This window comes from Trematomus bernacchii, unplaced genomic scaffold (genome assembly GCF_902827165.1).
Source record: "Trematomus bernacchii unplaced genomic scaffold, fTreBer1.1, whole genome shotgun sequence".
NCBI classification, from domain to species: domain Eukaryota; kingdom Metazoa; phylum Chordata; class Actinopteri; order Perciformes; family Nototheniidae; genus Trematomus; species Trematomus bernacchii.
The window spans coordinates 4,585,342-4,602,943 of NW_022988050.1; the positions used below are offsets into that span (position 1 = coordinate 4,585,342).

Genomic DNA, 17,602 nt, shown 5'->3' on the forward strand with positions numbered 1-17,602 from the left:
TCTCTCTCTCTCTCCCTCACTTTCTCTACCTCGCTCGCTCTCATATTCCGCATAAAGGAATCACATTTCATTGAAGGAGCAGAATCAAGGCTTCATTTCTCCCTCCTCTCCCAACACGGTCCTATTCCCATCCAGTGCCCCTCTCTCATTCTTCTCCTCTCTTCCTCCTCCACCCCCCCCCCCCTTTTTCCACCTTCCTATTCTGCATTTCACTCTTATGCATTTTTATTTTCTTTCTCCCCTCTTTTGCTTCACTCATCCTCCTGTCCCATTCTTTCCCCATCCCAAAGTAAGCTTCCTTCACTTTGGGTCAACTCTCCTCAGCGCTCTCCCCCCACACTTGTTCTCCCTGCATGTAGGACACTGCAGTATTTATTTTTCTTTCATGTTACTTGTGTTTCTCTCTGTTGTTTTGCTCATTTCATCTGAAGAAACAACTTTTGGTTCATGGAAAAGTTGGCTGTTTCTCCTTTTCTTCAGATCTTCTGTTGACATTAAGAATATTTTTTCCTTTTTCAGATTTTTTTTTTTTCAGATTTCTTTTGGTACAAACTATTTTTTTTGGGAACAAACTATTTTTTTTGGGAACAAACTATATTTTTTGGGAACAAACTATATTTTTTTGGTACAAACTATATTTTTTTCACTTTTGAAGTTCCTGGACTTAACAACATCTCAGGTAAGATCTACTAAGACCAAGGCTATTGCATGGGACTGCAGTCAGAGTTTGGAAACATCAGAGCAAAAAATGTTTTGTACAATGCGCAGCTCTCGGAAAAACTAAAATGGATGTACTGCATGTGCGCAGGTTCGAAGAATCCACAAACTGAACCTTATATTTCGACTTTTTCTCAAATATTCAAAGTACTTGCGATGCTTGCGGCAGGACCATCAAATCTGCTTGCTCGACAAAAAAAAAAAACCCTGCACTCATGAGTTTTAGAATCGTACTGCATCATTCTGCTCAAGCAGTGCAGTCTCATCTTCACAACTACAAGAGAAAACAGGACTCATTTAGTTGAATAAGGAAAGTAATAACTTGCAATCAGATTTAAAACAGTTTGGCAGTCGGTCAGGCAGGCAGAGTGTAAAGACATCTCCATCCTGTGGGTCTTTCCAGCGAGGACTGCTTATATTTCAGCACCATGGACAGCGGCGCTCTCTCCCTGGGACAGGCTCTCCTCTAAGGACACTTCACTCTCCACAACCAGCTCCTATGATCGCAGCCGTGGAACTTTAATATCTCGGATTACTTTTTTTGGCTTCACTTTGCAACTCCCTGGTGCCTCTTATTTCTACTTCACGGGCAGCTGTAGCTTATTGGTTGAACTGCTGAATATTTTATACGCAGACAGCCACAAGTCTATAACTGCGGTTAAATGCCTTTGTGTTCCCCCTGAGTCATGTGAGGTGAGTTTATTGATTTTTTTAAATGTCCTTAAGTGTTATTTTTAAATCTAATTTGGGGTTAATTTGGATATGGAATCGTCTTGCCTCTGCTGAGAAGATATAATATCCAATTTTAAAGTTTGAGTGAGAGTTGTGAACATGACCTGATCTTGATTAGCTCAGGGCATTTTAGTTTAGTGCTTGTGAGCTGCATTTCAGTGCGCATGCAGTTTGAGGGTTTCAGCTTAACACCGTGGAAGTAAGCACGTCTATTTAAGAGCCAGCCTCAGCACTTGAATCACTGTCAGGAGTGCAAGACACCAGAGAGACACCAGCGAAGATTGAAAAAGAGCACAGAGCGGTGGAGGAAGAAGAAGCATGAGGAAGAGGCTGAAAACTGAGGGGAAAGTGGGAGGGGGGGGGAGAGGAGGAACAATCTCCAGAAGCACCTCTCTTTCTCTCTCCTGCAGCATTTCCTGCCTTGGCCACCGTGTCCTGCGCCACCCTGCTACTACTGCCTCACCACGGCACACACACACACGGGGAGAGAGGGGGGAGGGAGGGAGGAAGACGCATACAAACACACACTCACCTGGCTGCAACAACACAGCCTAAGGAAAGCCATTGAAGGCAGAAATAAGGCTCTTTGGTGAGGAGCCCTTTAGCGAGAGAGATGATGTCTGCAGTGGAGGATGGATGGAGAGAAAGGGGCATTTGCACGAGGGCTGCACTGACGCTAATATATATTAGCAGAAACACTGCAGCAAGAAGGGGGAGGGGGCACGGGATGATGGGATGCATTGACTGTGAGGTACCAGCAGCAGTAACCGGGGGGAGGGGAGGAGAGCGCACACTGGAGAGGGGGAGACAGAAGGAGAAGGCAAGGGAGGAGTGCTGACTATGTGGAACAGACCCAGCAGTTGGTGGAAAAAGCTTAAAAACAACATTTATCAATCACAGAGGGGGGGAGAAGAGATGGAGAATGAGGGTTGGTGGGCAGAGAACAGACAGAGAGAGAGAGAGAAAGTGAAAGGGAAGGTAGAGGAGAATGAGCAACCCTGGGGAAAATGAAAGAGGGGAGAAAAAAGAAAAGGTGGGGGGTAGGAGACGGAGAAGACAAAAAAAGACCTTGCAGTGGCTCAGGAGAGCACCTGAATGGCTGTCAAGGTGTAGCAGGAGGAGGAGGGGCTGGGGATGGTCTGCAATACTAATAAGAGGAATGGAAACAGTGGATTGACAAAGAGAGAGGCAAACGTGCACTGGGGAAAAGGAGGGCTTAGCAGGCAAGTGTGTAATGTATGCGTGCGCGCGTGTGTGTGTGTGTGTGTGTGTGTGTGTGTGTGTGTGTGTGTTTAAGAGAGAAAGAGAGATAGCAAGAGTTACGTATGTGTTTCTGGTGCGCAGCCATTTTTTTCCCACCCGCTACCTCATCAAAGGATGTAACCACAAGGCTTCACGCTGTTCCACCCATATCACCCCCCTTCCTCCCTCCCTCCCTCCTTTCCTCATTCCTCTCCCCCTCATCTCTACCTGATCTTCCCTCTCCTCTCTTCTCCTCTCTCGTTCTCACTCCCCAGTATCGAGGAGACCCCAACAGGAGAAAGTGAGGCACTGCATCGTGGTGGAATTACTGCGGTCACCTCCCCTTTTAGTGCGGTGTCACACCAACACAGTGTCCTCTCTCCCCCCCCCCCCCACCCCCTCAGTTTAACTAGGACTCTGGTGTGTGCAGTGTGTGAGGATGCTGGGGAGAGGTAGGAGGCGTGTGAAGTGAATGATAAATGCATTTTTAATAGAATATCATGAATGGATGGAGCTAACAAAAAGGGTGCGTTTGCAAAGAGAAACAGAGAGTGAGGTCATACAGTGAGCCAGTATTCCTACATCTGGTTATGCACACACAGAACAACAAACACTTTCTCCTTATAATAAAGCTCACCAGTGTCCAATTCCCAAAACATGAATTAAGTAGCCAATCAATGAAGCAAGCAGAAAGGGAAATGGCAGCTCCTTTACTCAGCAACACCAGCGTGGAGATCTCCTGGGGCTGACCAATCCACACATACTTCAGCAACAACACTCCCCTGGGGGTTTGGTGCATATTGGTAACCCCCCCCCCCATCCTATCTGCATCTCCATCCAGAATCTCATGCTATCATCACCTCGCGGCACTTTTATACTTTAGGAGAAATAAAAGAGTCATGTGATCCTGGGTTGCTCCTTTTAGCTGGCTGGGGATGATTAATACATAAGGCCATTTTCAGGAATAGGCTGGCAGAAATGAAGCCTGTAATAGAGCTCTGAAAGCCCAGCCAGGGTCCATGACTAAAATCAGTCCTGCCAACAGGAGAACGAGTGTTGAGATGATTTGGATAGATTGACCCACTGTATGAGACTCCGCTGGGGACAGAAGGAGGCAAGGCTACCTTCTAGGACCAGTGATTGGTTTAGGAGAGGTCAGGGAAATCCCAAAACAGCACTGAGTGCAGGGAAAAAAACTCAATGATATAATGTTTCATGTCGGGAAGGAAGGCTATTCTTGGACCTGGATGAATCCCAGCGTTTATCCCTCAGTATTCAGTGTTCTTGGAGAATTGGCAGCAGGAGCACATGGCTTTAACCTCCGCACCTCTCTCCTCTCTTATATCATTTAAACCTGCCTGCTACTAATGAATAATGCCGCCCTCCCAGCATGATTAGGACCGTCATTATCCTGCAGTGCAATGATGTGGCTCAGAGGGCAAGACAAGTGGGACGAGGGAATAAGCATTACTGACTCCTGACCTGTGCACGAGCGATTAGACAAAGAGGAGGGCTACGGGAAGTCACCGATTAGGAGAGAAGTTGGGCTTGAACTTGAGGAAAGGAGGACAAGGAAAAAAAGGAGACGAGAGGTGCAGCTTGAGGTGAGTTTCAAGGTCAAGGATCAGGTGATGGATTAGTTAAAAAGACAGAGGGGGAAAAGTTGTCTGAAAGCTGGGCATGAACACGTGAGAGGGGAGAGGAACCAGCACGAGGAGAGAGGAAGGGTCAGAAGCAAGAACACACACAAACCCAGGACACGACAGATGCGTAATTCAATCACAACCTCAAAATAGATTTATTCCCCCCTCTGTTGCTTCAACACCCTCCTTTTTTGAAGCCCCATCGCTATTCTACCAATGACATCCACTGACAGCATGCCACTGTCACTACTGGGGAGGCTTCTTTTTGTGTGGCTGAAATCGAATGGGTGTTTTCTGGGTTACCCTCAATCTAAAAATAGCGCCAGCTGTAGATTCATAATGCAGGATTGAGGAGAGAGAAAGCAAATGGAGGAAGAGAGTTCCCATCAGGGGGAAAGCATGCTGGAGACAGAAGAAAGAAAAAAAAGGAAATGCATGTGCTGGAAAAGTGAAGGAAGAAGAGGCGTTATGAAAGTACTTTGTGTGTGATGCAGGGGGATGTTGATGTGGTGGTGGGGGGTTGTAGGGAGAAAGACCCCGTCCAGACATTTAACTGCCCCCTTAGACTTCCTGGATGTCAGTGACGCTATGTCCTTCCTGTGGCTCTGCTCTACTGCTCATCTCTTCCTCACACCTTTTCTCATGTGTGTGTGTGTTTGTGTCAGTCCCTCTTATGGCTTCTTTAGCAAACCTCCATTTCAGGCCTTGACCCTCACCATAGTGCTGCCACGCCACAAACACAAACACTGATGGCCCATGCAAGTAAAACAAACGCATGTCCACAAATGCACAAAGCAATACACACAGACAGAAACAGCGGCTCACACAGACAATGATGCCAGGAGGAATGCACACACGCACGCACGCGCACACACACACACACTCTCACACACACACACACACACACACACACACACCATGAAACTGCTCTGATCTAGTGGTGTAGATGGGGAAACACCCACAATGTGTGCAATGAGGGAATGTTATAAAATGACATTTTTAGGCGTCATGTGAGTGGATAAATGACATCTGACTGTGTAAAAGTGCGGCTCTCTTTGTGTAAAAGCAGCTAGAAATAGCAATACAAACACAGTATAGAGGTTTATGAATATCATTTGAACATCTTTCACACATTCTGATTCCTCCGGATCATAACACAAACAGGTTACAAGGAAGAATTAATCGCAGATAAAACGATACTTGTTGAATGTAGGCTAGACGCTTATTTCTTGCTTCTTTCAGAGCTGGCCAATAAATGCTCTATTATTAGACGGATAAACGCATAATATAGCCACCAAAATACAGACATATACACAGACACGGATAATACTCACTTGCTTTTGGTTCAGGTTCGTTTCGAGTGCGTGCAGAGACGCGCACATCAAGCTTAAAGATCAATCACAATGTAGTTGTCTTTGTTAGATCGCTTTTTTCTTATGATTTCACAGAGTATCCAGATTCTCGCAGGCATTCAGCTGGTCTGTTTTCTTTCTCCCCACGATAAGAATAAATCAAAATAGGATTGCGCGCGTCTGTCGCAAAAAAATCTCGTTTTGGCACCGTTATTGCCGTATGTTACTTATAGCTTATGGCATGCTGATGATGGCAAAAGGGATGAGTCTTTCGGGTGAAATTATGCAGAAGTCCCCCTGAAATATGTTTTTTGCTGTTTCCCTCGATTTCAAAGCCCCCTCTCCCACCTCTTTGTTATTGCAAAAAAAAGATAATTGGCAGTCTTTGTTACAGTGTCTCTACGCTTCCAGGCGCAGGGTGTAGCTACCATTCAGCTCTTCCTCTTGCAAATGTTTCAATGGAGCCTGTAGACACCTCTCTCATTGCCTTTCCCTCTCAGTGCCTCTCTGTTCGTTTGGAGGAGCGTCACCTTCTGCACTATTTTTTTTTTTCCCTCAGACGATACATGTGGGCGGATTAGAGAACAAGACAGAGGGGTGGGAGGACCCCGGTGAATACAGAGGCTAATTTCTCATATGGCTGCTGAACTCCATAAATACATATGCTGTAAAAATACACACAACAGGGCTATAAGAGGAAAGGCTGTGTGTTTATTGTTAATCATATGTTTAATTGTTTGTTTTTCCTTCTCTCCCCCCCCCTTCTTCTTTTCTCACTATATAGCTCACACATGCTCACTCTGCTGGACGGACGCACCATTTTGTCTACAGGTTCCCAGCCTTGACTCTTGTCTGACATCAGCAGTCATGTGGTGGCAGAGGAGCAGGTGGAAATATGACAGGGAATGTGGAGTAATATATTCAATAATATGCCTAATTATAACAAGTAGATAGGATACTGCTTTAATTGAAGTTATCTTTGCTGTAAAAGCACTGTCTGTTTTCAAAAAAACATGAAGGGATCTTTAAAAATGTCACAAAAATGTCACAATTTATTTTCTATAATAAGACAGTCAACATATATTAGGGAGGCTGTGGCTCAGTGGGTAGTGTGCTGGACGATTCAGGGGATAGCAAGTTCGAGGCCCACTGCAGTCAGCATGTCGTTGTGTCCCTGGGCAAGACACTTCACCCCAAATTGCTCCTGTGGGGATTGCCCACAGTACCGAATGTATGGAAGTCGCTTTGGATAAAAAGATGACATGTAATGTAATATTAGTAAACATGAACACATCCCAAAACTGTGTGACAGAGTGCTACCTCTCAAAATGGTGATGTCAACAAGTTTAAGTCTGGAACGTCTCCATATACAATTGGGGGGGAAATTATAGGCAAAACTGAGAGAACCCAGGAAAATGTTCTAAGTATATATTTGTTCTGGTTCAGAGAAATTACAATATAATAAAGCTTTGTTTAGCTATACACAATGAGAGTTCACAAATTCAGCCTCCCATTAATATTCTATGGAGCAGCTCCAGACTTTATAATTGATGACATCATAAGCGTGAGACTTCTCTGGTTTGTGGCTCTGACAGAGAGAAGCTCATGTTCACAAATATTGACTGCACCTTCTTAGGCCACGTAAATATGTAATAATACATTCCTTATTTAGGAGGTGTTCCCCTTTAAGAAATATAAAAATACAACACTGTTTATGCATGAGGCCTCTTCGGTCTGAGCCATAATCCAGTCAAGGTACCATGATCAGCATTGTTGCTGATGCACTTATCGACAGGAAGCTCAAGGTCAAGTGCAACATAGCCTCATAAAAATGCCCATAGTAGTAAAAGGGCAAAAGGTTCATACTAAAGTGCCTGTAGCATTTCCATTGATCACAAAATGCTCTCATAGCAAAGTCGGGACGGAAGAAGGATGACTATAGGAGTAATGTAAGTTAATAAAAAAGGTGCAATTAGCATAAAGAGGACCATGTTACTGTTAAAAGAACAATTATCAAATGCAAAAAGGTTTGTAAATAAGTGTTATTACCCTTTCCGAAAGGTGAATAGAAGCAACATACAGGTCAAGCTTCTCACTGCTGTAAGTCTACAGGGCTAAATGCATCGCCACTGCCTTTATAGCTCATAAAGTACTTAAAGTACATAAAGCCATATCCTTAAATAAGTCTGACACATCAAAGTCTGACACATCAGCTGGAAGAGTGTTCATATAAAGTAAAAAAAGGAGCTGTTGAAAAGTGAGAAAATGTGAGCACAAACTCAGGCGATTCATAGCATGGAGCTCACAACACAGGCTTGGATAGTCTGATATGCTGGATTAAAGATTTAAGGCTTTCTTTTTTACTAATTGAATGTTTTTTTTACTTTTGTGCAAGCGATGGTTCGCTTCCTTATTAGTTTGTATTATCATTGCCCTGGTTGGAAACACATTTTCAACCTGTCCCTGTGTGTATCCCTCTGTGTGTATGAGCTACATTTGAGAGCGTGAGCCACCTCGCTCTGACATCTCTCCATTAATGCATGAGTATCGGTCCCGTTTGTGCATATGTGTAATTCAGACCTGTGTAAAAAGAGCGACACAATTCCATCAATAAAGTATGTTTTCCTCTACCATGTGTCAGGTTTAGAGCTTTTGTCTGCACTATCCGGAAACAATGCATAACTCTATTCTGCACTATGTCACTTCTAGTTTATTTACAACCCGTCTCACCCCTACAGCGCTGTCCAGGATTGGTCAAACACATGATTTATACAGGTGCTGTGCTAAATAATTCTTGAGATAATTCAAGTTGTTAAAAACATCAGCCAGAGCCCTTTCAGCAAAGTCTGTAGGAGTTTTTCATACAGTATTTATAATATTTAGCATAACGTTTAGAGTGCTTAATACTAATATAAGCTTGCTAAAATGCTCATGGTGACAATACCAATACATTTGCAAATTACCACTGATCAAAGAGTACCGATGAGGCTGATGGGAGTGGGTATCTGGTATTAGAAATGTCAATATTACTTACACATTGCACTCTTGAATCTAATAGTCAACCTATTGATGGCCATTGAGAAAACGTCAGGAGATCACCAAAGTAATTAGGGTTCATCCTCTGGGGAACATCAATTACCTAGCAATCAATCAGCCAAGAGCAAAATGGTGGAACGAACAACCCAAAGAGCCACATTACCATCCACAGAATCTGATCAGCACACACCAGCTAAGAATAAACAATACTTGCATATTCAAACTAAAGTGAACTCACCCTTCACCAGATCAGATGCAGAAGGAAGTCATCCACAGAAAGTAGCTGACAGTGTTTCCTCATTCCTGCATAAATACTGAATGCTCAGCTTTGGTTCTTCCTGAGAGTGAGCATTAGCCAACACAGACACATCAACAGGCTCTTGGCGGTGGCGGCGGCATGGTGCTGCTCATGCATAAGGAAGTAGTGAGAGCAGACCTGAGGAGACATTGTGCGGTCAAGAGAAGAATCTGAAGCGCTGACGGAGAGGGGAAAAAAGCAGATCTGTGGTGTCCTCAGATTCATCGGTTCACTGTTACTTCCAGTAAATGTTAATGTATGGGTAGACAGTGTATATATAAAACAATTGAAAACCCTAACCCTAAATTGCAGTATACCTACTATTACTCTTTGTACTAAGGGGCACTGTACTGGAGGGTCAACACAAACGATTACTGGCCTTAGGGTGCAAAGACTAATTGACAAAGACAAACCGCTGGTCCAATAATCTCCATTGATGCTGTCCATCACTAATTGTAAAACTGTGTCCACGTCACATGGTCTTCAGGTCTGCTTTACACTCAATGGAAGATGGTTGCACAGCGATTTTAATAGATGTTTTGGTACGAGAACTCAACAAGACGCACAAATTAAACTTAGCAGGGCTGCTTTTTTTGTGCTGCGTGTTTACAACCAACACCAACAGCACAACAAATGTTAATATTGAGTTTAATCCCTTTTGAGACAATGTGGGGTACAAATGGAAGGCAGTGAGTTTTCTCTTATTTAATTATGAATCAAGTGCTATTTGAGTAACAGCAGCAATGCCTCCAAACCCATCACGAGATTATTTAAAATGCGATCCTATTATCATGTTATTTCCAGCACTGCAGTTATTAGGAGGACAATTCAATGAGACCCTTCAGTCCTCCAGAGATGTGCTACAGCTTCATTATGTCATGCACGATTGAGCAGTACTAATTACCAAATTAATTCAAGAATTAAAAGACATAAATACGGTATTATTATGAAAATGTAACCAAGACCTTATATTGAGACCATGGCTTTATATGTACAGCACATACCACTGCAAGTATAATAGTGAACATTGATTACACTGAATTTATTGCAAACAACTGCACAGGACTTTTGTTTAGACTTTTTCATAATGTCACAAAATACAGACCAGAAATTATTCTAAAAAGGCACTAAAGGAAGGGGGTTGCCAGATGAGATGGATTTTATATTTTGAGTTTATTGAAGTTAAAATGAAATTTAGCATCGATATATATTTTAATAAATGTGTTTTGTTCAGCTCGGCTGTGAGACATCACCATGTGGAGACATATAGGTAGCAAGAGGAATACTAAATCATTTCTTTAAGTATATGTTCCATAATTGTAATAGCTGTTTTCTCGGAATGTATCTAGATTTGGTAAAATTCCTATTTCCAGTGGGGTTAGTCTGAGCCGTTTCCAATGCATTGAAACATTCAGATGAATAAATAAGAGATGAAATCAACCATTTTTGGCAAGATCTTTCATTGATCAAATCATATCTGTATCTATTGGCTCTCCTCCTGTCTTTAAATGTGTGACCACTAGGGGGAGACATTACATCGTTTAACAGTCATCGGCTGCACAAAGGGGAAATCCAGGGAGGAGTCTTCTCTGCTTTTATGTTACACCTGCAACAATCATAACCCAGCTGTGCCAAAACACCCATCGTGAGCCCGAAATATAAAATATAAAATATAAAAAGAAAGGTTTGTATCAGCAGATGAGTCAAACCCTCATCCAAATGTATATTGACATTTGCTCAGATATTTATCAGAGGCATCACAGCAGGCATCACAGAGTCTAATTTAGAGCCTGGACACCAAGGACATCAGCCATGTAGGGCACCTTGAGCATCAGGCGCTGGGCAGCAAATCACACTGACAAACTGTTGGCACACGGGTAAACAGAATCCATTATTGTATCACTCCTGTAATGCTGAATTTGATAGCATTAATTAATAGATAGAAGAAATAAGGATAAAACAAGAAGTACTCTCAAACAACTTGGAGAAGGCTGTGTGTTACGGAGACCAAAAACAACCATATAACACACATTTGTGCAAAAAATATATATATATATATAGCTAAATCTGAAGGGTTCGTTTAAGAGGAAGATAAAGGAAAGAAGATTGCATCCAACTGTGGCTCCAAGAGTTTGATCCATACTGGTTTAGTCGGGACTCTTCTGACCAAGATTGCATTTCTAATATAAGAAAGACAAGTTCTCCATCAAACATGGACAGTTAATCATACCGATGAACTGCAGGCACACGAGGAGCCTGAATCCCACTATCACGCAAAGTAACACACACTTGCAGAAGACTGGGCAGCTATGAAAGGCCCCAATCAAAACGGGATCAGTGCCATGAAACTAGCATTGTAGGTATAGTAAAGCTGAAATCATAGTATATTTATCTGGAGTTAAAAGCTAAAATAGGTAGAAAGGAGGAATTTATTTCTGCTGATGCATTTTGGGTCACAACCCATATGGAGGTGATGTGTCAACACTGTTAATTCAATTCAATAAAGAACAGTTTGGTGGTTTGACATGGGAGACTTTGGCCATCAAAGCCAGGAATAACACGCCAACTTTGTGGTTGTAAACAAGCTGCTGTTTATGATAAAAACCATGTCAACGAAGAACAAGATAGGGAAGCAGGATTATTGAAAAACTGTCATTGCGTTTAAAATGCAATAATCTTTACCTGATAAAGATACCGTCCTTGTTTTTGGTCAACACCAACCTTCTTCTACAGGTTTTTCCTCTTGTTCCTCCCTCATTTCAGATCAAATGATCAATAATGAATGTGGCTGATGTTGCTGTGCATGCAGAGCCTCCATGTCAATCACTACAAACAAGCTGTGTACTCAAACACTTGGAGTAAATGATGTTATATAAGAGACTTCTCCTGTATACGAGTAATGGTAGCATGATGGTTTGATTTCATATTCCTTACTTGACGATGCATTTTCCTGCGATGAGACCATTGCAAGTTGGGATGTTGATGCTGAAACTATATCTTGTGCAGCTGTGCTACTAGACACAATTGTCACCATGCTTCCAAACATCTTGTGTGTATTCATTATAAGACGTATAAGAGGTTATAAGAGAGCATCAGTTAAAAAAAAAGTTGTTTACATCTGTCATATGTCAGCCCTCTGATTTTAAGAGATCAATTTAGTGAAAATAGAAGATTAGATGTTACAAATTCTGTCAGACACAACTTTGGTTAGTATTTTATGTTTTTTCAGTAATTGCAATATATCTAGATAGAAACATTTCTCTCATGTTTAATTCATACTTTTTTTTGAACAATTAAGGCAACCAGGAACCACAATACTACAAACAAAAGTTATGAGCGAACAAGGATCTAAACACACGGTTTATATAACACTGGAAACATTATGCAAAAATAAGATCGTGTGCTAGTGGAAACATTTTCTGAAGTTCTCATGTTTCCACTTTCCGCCGACTGATGGAAATATCTAAGTAAATGATGGTCTTTGAATATGTAAGATGCAACGGCTTATGTTTAAAAAAAGAAAAAGACGAAATTATCTCTCAGATCTTTCACTTCCTGTGCAAGTTCCTTCCTGAGGTGCTCAGGCAGAACACTCCTGGCTTTGTGAAAGTCTTGTGCAAAAACAATCAAGTCTTTCACATCCTGAGATGTCCTGTCTGAGGGCCACTCGTTGAAAACTCATTTTTATGAACATGTTTCCAAACCTCTGATCAGTTCAGTCTGTGCTGCTCATCCACAGGTGTCCTAGCAGATTGGTTTTGGATTCAGAATCCCACGAGAATCTTGTTCACGTTCATGTTCTTGTTCTTGGAGGACTTTGGCTTTCTCACCCTCTTCTTGTCTGAGTCTTTGTTATTATGACTAGCTTTAATGTCCGCTTCCCACTTTTTTTTCTCCAACGTGTAGAGCCTCATGGTGGCCTGTGCGTCTTGGACCTGGTGAACAGTGGATAGTGGGTACAAGATGCTTTATTTTTATATTTTTCACTGGTATTCTTTGTTACTGTGCAATAAACAGTCAATGTGAGAGAAATAGGAAAACAATTGGCACAGTTTTTGTGAAGTGGGCAGTGTGTTTGATGACTTACGGATGAATGTTCGCCCTGTTGGACTTTAACGTTGAGTATTTCTCTGCAAAGCAGTTTCAGCGATGGTCGACCACTCTAAAAATAAAAATAAATAATCACATAACATTAAACACTGATTCTTAGATTTGGTAAAGTGGGGTGCACAACTTCAAAAAGTAAACTTACCTTTACAATCTTCCTAAAGGGTTTGTACTTTTGAGTGTCCCGGATTTTCTTTTTGGGATGATCCAGGAGTAAAATCTGAAACAGCAGATACAAATATTTAGCTAAACAAGAGCCTACATTTATTTTGAAAATGATTCAAGTTCCTGCTCAGATTCTCCATCCAGGCTACCTTTAAGTCATTGTGTATGGCATGTCCGACTACTATTCTGCCTTGCAGGATTTCAGCAACCTCCCTCTGCACAGTCGGTAAATCCTCTCCTGCAGTGAGGCAAACATGGATGTCAAGTCATGGAGTTACACAGCATGCAGACGTTTTAAAAGCAATGAACTATAACTTGTATTAGTTTCTCACTACTTACCGTCTATGATGTCTTCTGGTCTGATGCCACTGAAAGCTGTCCTGTAGTCTGTCACCTTCTCTGTGGGTTTCACGTATTTGTCATAGATGCATTTTCCAAACTGGTTCACGAGGGACGCACGAGCCAAGATGCTGTCCTCTCCGTCAGGACCGACTCCCACCATCTCGCAGTCAATGGCCACGGCTCTGGTGAGGCTAACGGTGGGCGAATGGTAAACAAGGTGATGAGTGGACAGTGTTCACTACGACATCAACCTGCCTGAGGAAGATCTGCGTCTGTGTTTTTGTTGCATATGTTGTTAACCAGAAGCTTTATTTGCCAAGTATGTACACATACAAGGAATTTGACTTTGAGACAATTTGTATTCCTCTCCGTTTGTCTGCATTGAGCCATTTATCTTTAGTGCCACATTTCTCCATAGCATGTTGTAGTAGTGTTTGACACTTGTAATGTGTTTTAAATTCATTAAAACCAGCTCCAAGTTTATATGGAGCTGCATTGTCAAATGGGAAACACAATCAGAAATCTAAATAGTTATGAAAAAGTTGCATAACTATTTAATTAGTCTTTAAACTCACCTTATTTTTACTGTACGGATAGAAGAGTGGTATAAATTGTTCATTTATCTAAAGGCAATAAAGCAAATAAGTGAATGCCTCAAAAACTACCCCAAACTATTCTTCTAAATAAGTGCCATTGATAAGATGCACAGGGACCGCAAACACAGCAGATGGACCAGTGCCAATGTTGCATTCTGGTTACACTCGTACAAGTGTTACATGAAGCATTTGTGCTACAAAAGACCACCAGCTTTGTCCTCACTCACCCCTCAAAGGCTTTCTCCTTGACCAGGGAGCTCTCTATGTCATTGCTCTTGTGAATGCCCTGCTTCTTCCTCATTATGTCTGCTGCCTCAGCTCCCACCGTCGCCTCGATGTCATCCGGGTCTACATCATCAAACCAGAGGTCCGCTCTGCAATAGCAAAAAACAAGATGAAGTTAGTGGACACAATTCCTCTTGACCTGAATATACGCAGACGTCAGTGCTTCTTACTCTGTAGGTTTTGTAGGTTTTGTCTCTTCCACCATCTTCTCCATCTTCTTTTTCTTAGCTGGCTGCTCGCCGTTCATCTTCCCACTGTCCTTTTTCCTTTTTGGAGCAGCAGACTGTTTTACCTCAGAGACAGCTGGACCCTTTGAGTTCACCTTAGAGTCCTTAGGGGCAACAACAACAGCTTTTTGCTTCTCTTTTTTCCCGGTGTCTTTCTGCCCAGGATTGTTCTTGGAAATATTTTTTGTAGTTTTCTCTTTCTTTAGCAGAGCACCATTGGGAGGTTTTGGTGTCACAGGCTGCTTCTTCTCCGGCTGACTGGCCTTCAACATCTGTGGAAAGTTTAGCAAAGTTTTAAACTTCAGTAAACTGAATGTGATTAAATCTATTAAACAGATATGAAACATGGTAACAAGTCAGAGACAGATCATTTAAATGACAAACCTCTTGTAAGGCCTTCCAGTTAGCAGAGAACTGTATGCCATCCTTTGGAGGAGCCACCTGCTGGACTTTAGCTTTCTCCTGTTTCTGGGGTTGAGGCTTTATGCTTTTAAACTTCTCCTTCATCCACTGTTTTCTCTTCTTTTTAACTGTGTATTTGTTCTCTGTAGTTGCAGGTCCTTTTTTAACAGACGAGTCTTTTGTCTTTTCCTTCACCGCTGACATTGTGGCCACTTTCGGTAAAATATTTTTCTAAGTAAAGTCTGTTAACCGTCCCCAGCCACGTTGGACCGTCAGAGCTGCGTCGCTTAGTTACCGTTTAACGTTATAAAATCAACCGTCAACTCGGTCTCACCAACAAATGTTACCCCGGAGTAAATGTGCCTTTTAGCGAAACCAAAACAGCTAAAATCTTAGTATGTTTTCCTTATCTGCAATGAAATGTGCTCAGTGAACTACAGCAGATCCAAAGCCATGCTGAAATGTATATTTCCGACACGTGCATCAGCCAAATGTGTCCGGAAGAAACACGAGCTCGTGAAATGCGTATGTGTAGTTATTTGTTAGGCTTTAATAAATCAACCATTGTCCTGCATTTTTCAACTTATATTCACTTTAGTGTATGTGATATGTTAATACGCTAAAATATATATAACTTGCTGTTTGTTTTGCTTCTTGTTCGAAAGGCGGAAACTCGTTGTGTGGCAAACGTTGCATATCGGACCGAATATAACTTCGGACAAAACGTAGGCGAGATGTTTGACAGTTTTGAAAAGAAGCAGCCTACCTTTCGATAAAAGTCGATAGTTAAATGTTTTAACTTACATTTCAGATACATTTGCCATGTTGTTTATGTCAATGTCGTCGTGGTAAATTACTAAAGCTCAGTTTAGGTGTGTTGTCAGGAAGATATCTGGTAGCTCTTTGAAAGGCATTCATCTAGAATTCAAAGGTATGTAAATGGTCAAACATGGATTTTAAGCTTTATTTATTCTTTGAATTGACACTTCATATTCTTGCTTCTTTTGTTGTGGTTTCAGATCATGGTGGTAAACTCTCCTTCTCCTCTGCCTGAGAGAGCCATCTATGGGTTTGTCCTTTACCTAGGCTCTCAGTTTGGCTTCTGTAAGTCACATATTTTCATCCAACTCATCCAGTATTGAAATGCTTAACACGTCTAGATTAAATATAGATATTTAGGGTATTTAATAGCATGTTTGTTACGGTTTTAATACATAGCAAAAGCATAGGCAGTCCAGTGCGATTAAAACAATTGCAATAAGATCTGCATTTTGATAAGGGGATGTTGTTATGTTATTATTATGAGGATTTGTTGCCATAGTTGTGTGTGCAAAATACCTGCAAAGCGCATATCTCCAATGTAAAATAGTCTTAGTAGGTATGCAAGCATAAAAAATGTGTCATCCATATCAATAACACATTAACGTTCCTTTATTCTCTCCACAGTTCTGTATTGCCTGTGGGCATTCATACCAGAGGAGTGGCTTCATTCAATAGGGCTCACTTACTGGCCTCAAAAGTAAATATAAAGATCATGATCGGATAGTAGTTATCAATTAACAAAATAGTTAATAAATATAAAAAAAAATATGGTCCATTAACTGAGACATTTTCCTTCCTTGTGCAGATATTGGGCCCTTGCTGCACCCATCTATCTGCTGGTGACGTTAGTGATTATTCTGGTGTTGCTTTTCGGTGTGAACATGAACAACACGGCTCCACTGGACTCCCTGGACAACATGACAGGTGAGGACAAGCCATGTGCTAACAGCGACTTTAGGTCGCAATTCACCTGTAGGGCAACATTAACACACCTCACTATACAGTATTAGTACTACAGTATAGTGACTTCTGCAACACATACCAAAAGCAACATCACCAATTATCAAAAAATATATAATTGAAAATAGGAAAGCATATTTAAAAGGATATCATACTGTATGTTATATTTAATAAAGGTTCATCTTCTTCTTCTTCTACTACTTCTTCTTACTGAAGGTAATTTCAATGCTTCCCTTTTTGTTACAGATTTGTACGCTAAAGGCCAGAAGACAACAGACTGCAACAAAGGGGGAATACCCAGACTGAGAGATATTGACATTAGTGAAGTCAACAGAATGTTTTATTTGTCACCCAAGCTATGACAAACAGAAACACATTTTAGTTGGAGGCCTAGAAGAAGGAAGGCTGCTGGGTATTTAATATGGTGTCATTGTTTTCATCTTTGTTTATAAAGAATTCTGCTTTGTTTATTTACCAAAGAACAATGCAACATGGGGACAATATGGTATGTTCCGGATCTACATTGGACAAAATGATGGGGTATGTGTGTTAAAAGCAGTAATATGTTGAGTGTGATGTAAAACAATGTCACCAATAACTTATTGTTGGAGCAACTTGTACTTTGGATGAAAAATGTAATATATGATTATATTCAATAAATCAATTTGTATACATA

At 41.5% G+C, this 17,602-nt stretch overlaps 3 protein-coding genes across 5 annotated transcripts in view; 1 reads left to right on the plus strand and 2 right to left on the minus strand.

Annotated features, from left to right (window-relative positions):
* Positions 1-6,169, minus strand: part of LOC117473684 (potassium voltage-gated channel subfamily C member 1-like) — a 49,641-nt gene extending 43,472 nt beyond the window's left edge. For all 3 annotated transcript variants that reach the window (XM_034119425.1, XM_034119423.1, XM_034119424.1), the window contains exon 1: positions 5,669-6,169. The gene's annotated coding sequence lies outside the window, so the exon portion shown is untranslated. The remainder of the gene's footprint in view (positions 1-5,668) is intronic.
* Positions 6,170-12,264: 6,095 nt separating this feature from the next.
* rexo4 (REX4 homolog, 3'-5' exonuclease) lies at positions 12,265-15,627 on the minus strand. Its single transcript, XM_034120165.1, has 8 exons — positions 15,127-15,627; positions 14,686-15,014; positions 14,458-14,604; positions 13,632-13,825; positions 13,442-13,530; positions 13,273-13,347; positions 13,108-13,182; positions 12,265-12,955 (listed from the first exon to the last, which is right to left on the minus strand). Exons 1-8 carry the CDS (start codon positions 15,346-15,348, stop codon positions 12,785-12,787), a joined length of 1,302 nt encoding a protein of 433 aa, XP_033976056.1. The 5' UTR covers positions 15,349-15,627; the 3' UTR covers positions 12,265-12,784.
* Positions 15,628-15,849: 222 nt separating this feature from the next.
* Positions 15,850-17,602, plus strand: pigp (phosphatidylinositol glycan anchor biosynthesis, class P). The gene is made up of 5 exons (XM_034119717.1): positions 15,850-16,075; positions 16,164-16,248; positions 16,591-16,663; positions 16,772-16,890; positions 17,173-17,602. The coding sequence occupies exons 2-5, from the start codon at positions 16,167-16,169 to the stop codon at positions 17,286-17,288; spliced, it is 390 nt and encodes a 129-aa protein (XP_033975608.1). The 5' UTR covers positions 15,850-16,075; positions 16,164-16,166; the 3' UTR covers positions 17,289-17,602.

Coding starts and splice junctions, on each gene's coding strand:
- rexo4 (XM_034120165.1), bottom strand. CDS start 15,348: ATGTCAGCGGTGAAGGAAAAGACAAAAGACTCGTCTGTTAAAAAAGGA. Junction 14,605..14,685: donor AAACCTACAAAACCTACAGA/GTAAGAAGCACT, acceptor TTGCTATTGCAG/AGCGGACCTCTGGTTTGATG. Junction 13,348..13,441: donor CCATACACAATGACTTAAAG/GTAGCCTGGATG, acceptor CTGCTGTTTCAG/ATTTTACTCCTGGATCATCC.
- pigp (XM_034119717.1), top strand. CDS start 16,167: ATGGTGGTAAACTCTCCTTCTCCTCTGCCTGAGAGAGCCATCTATGGG. Junction 16,664..16,771: donor CTCACTTACTGGCCTCAAAA/GTAAATATAAAG, acceptor TTCCTTGTGCAG/ATATTGGGCCCTTGCTGCAC. Junction 16,891..17,172: donor CTCCCTGGACAACATGACAG/GTGAGGACAAGC, acceptor TTTTTGTTACAG/ATTTGTACGCTAAAGGCCAG.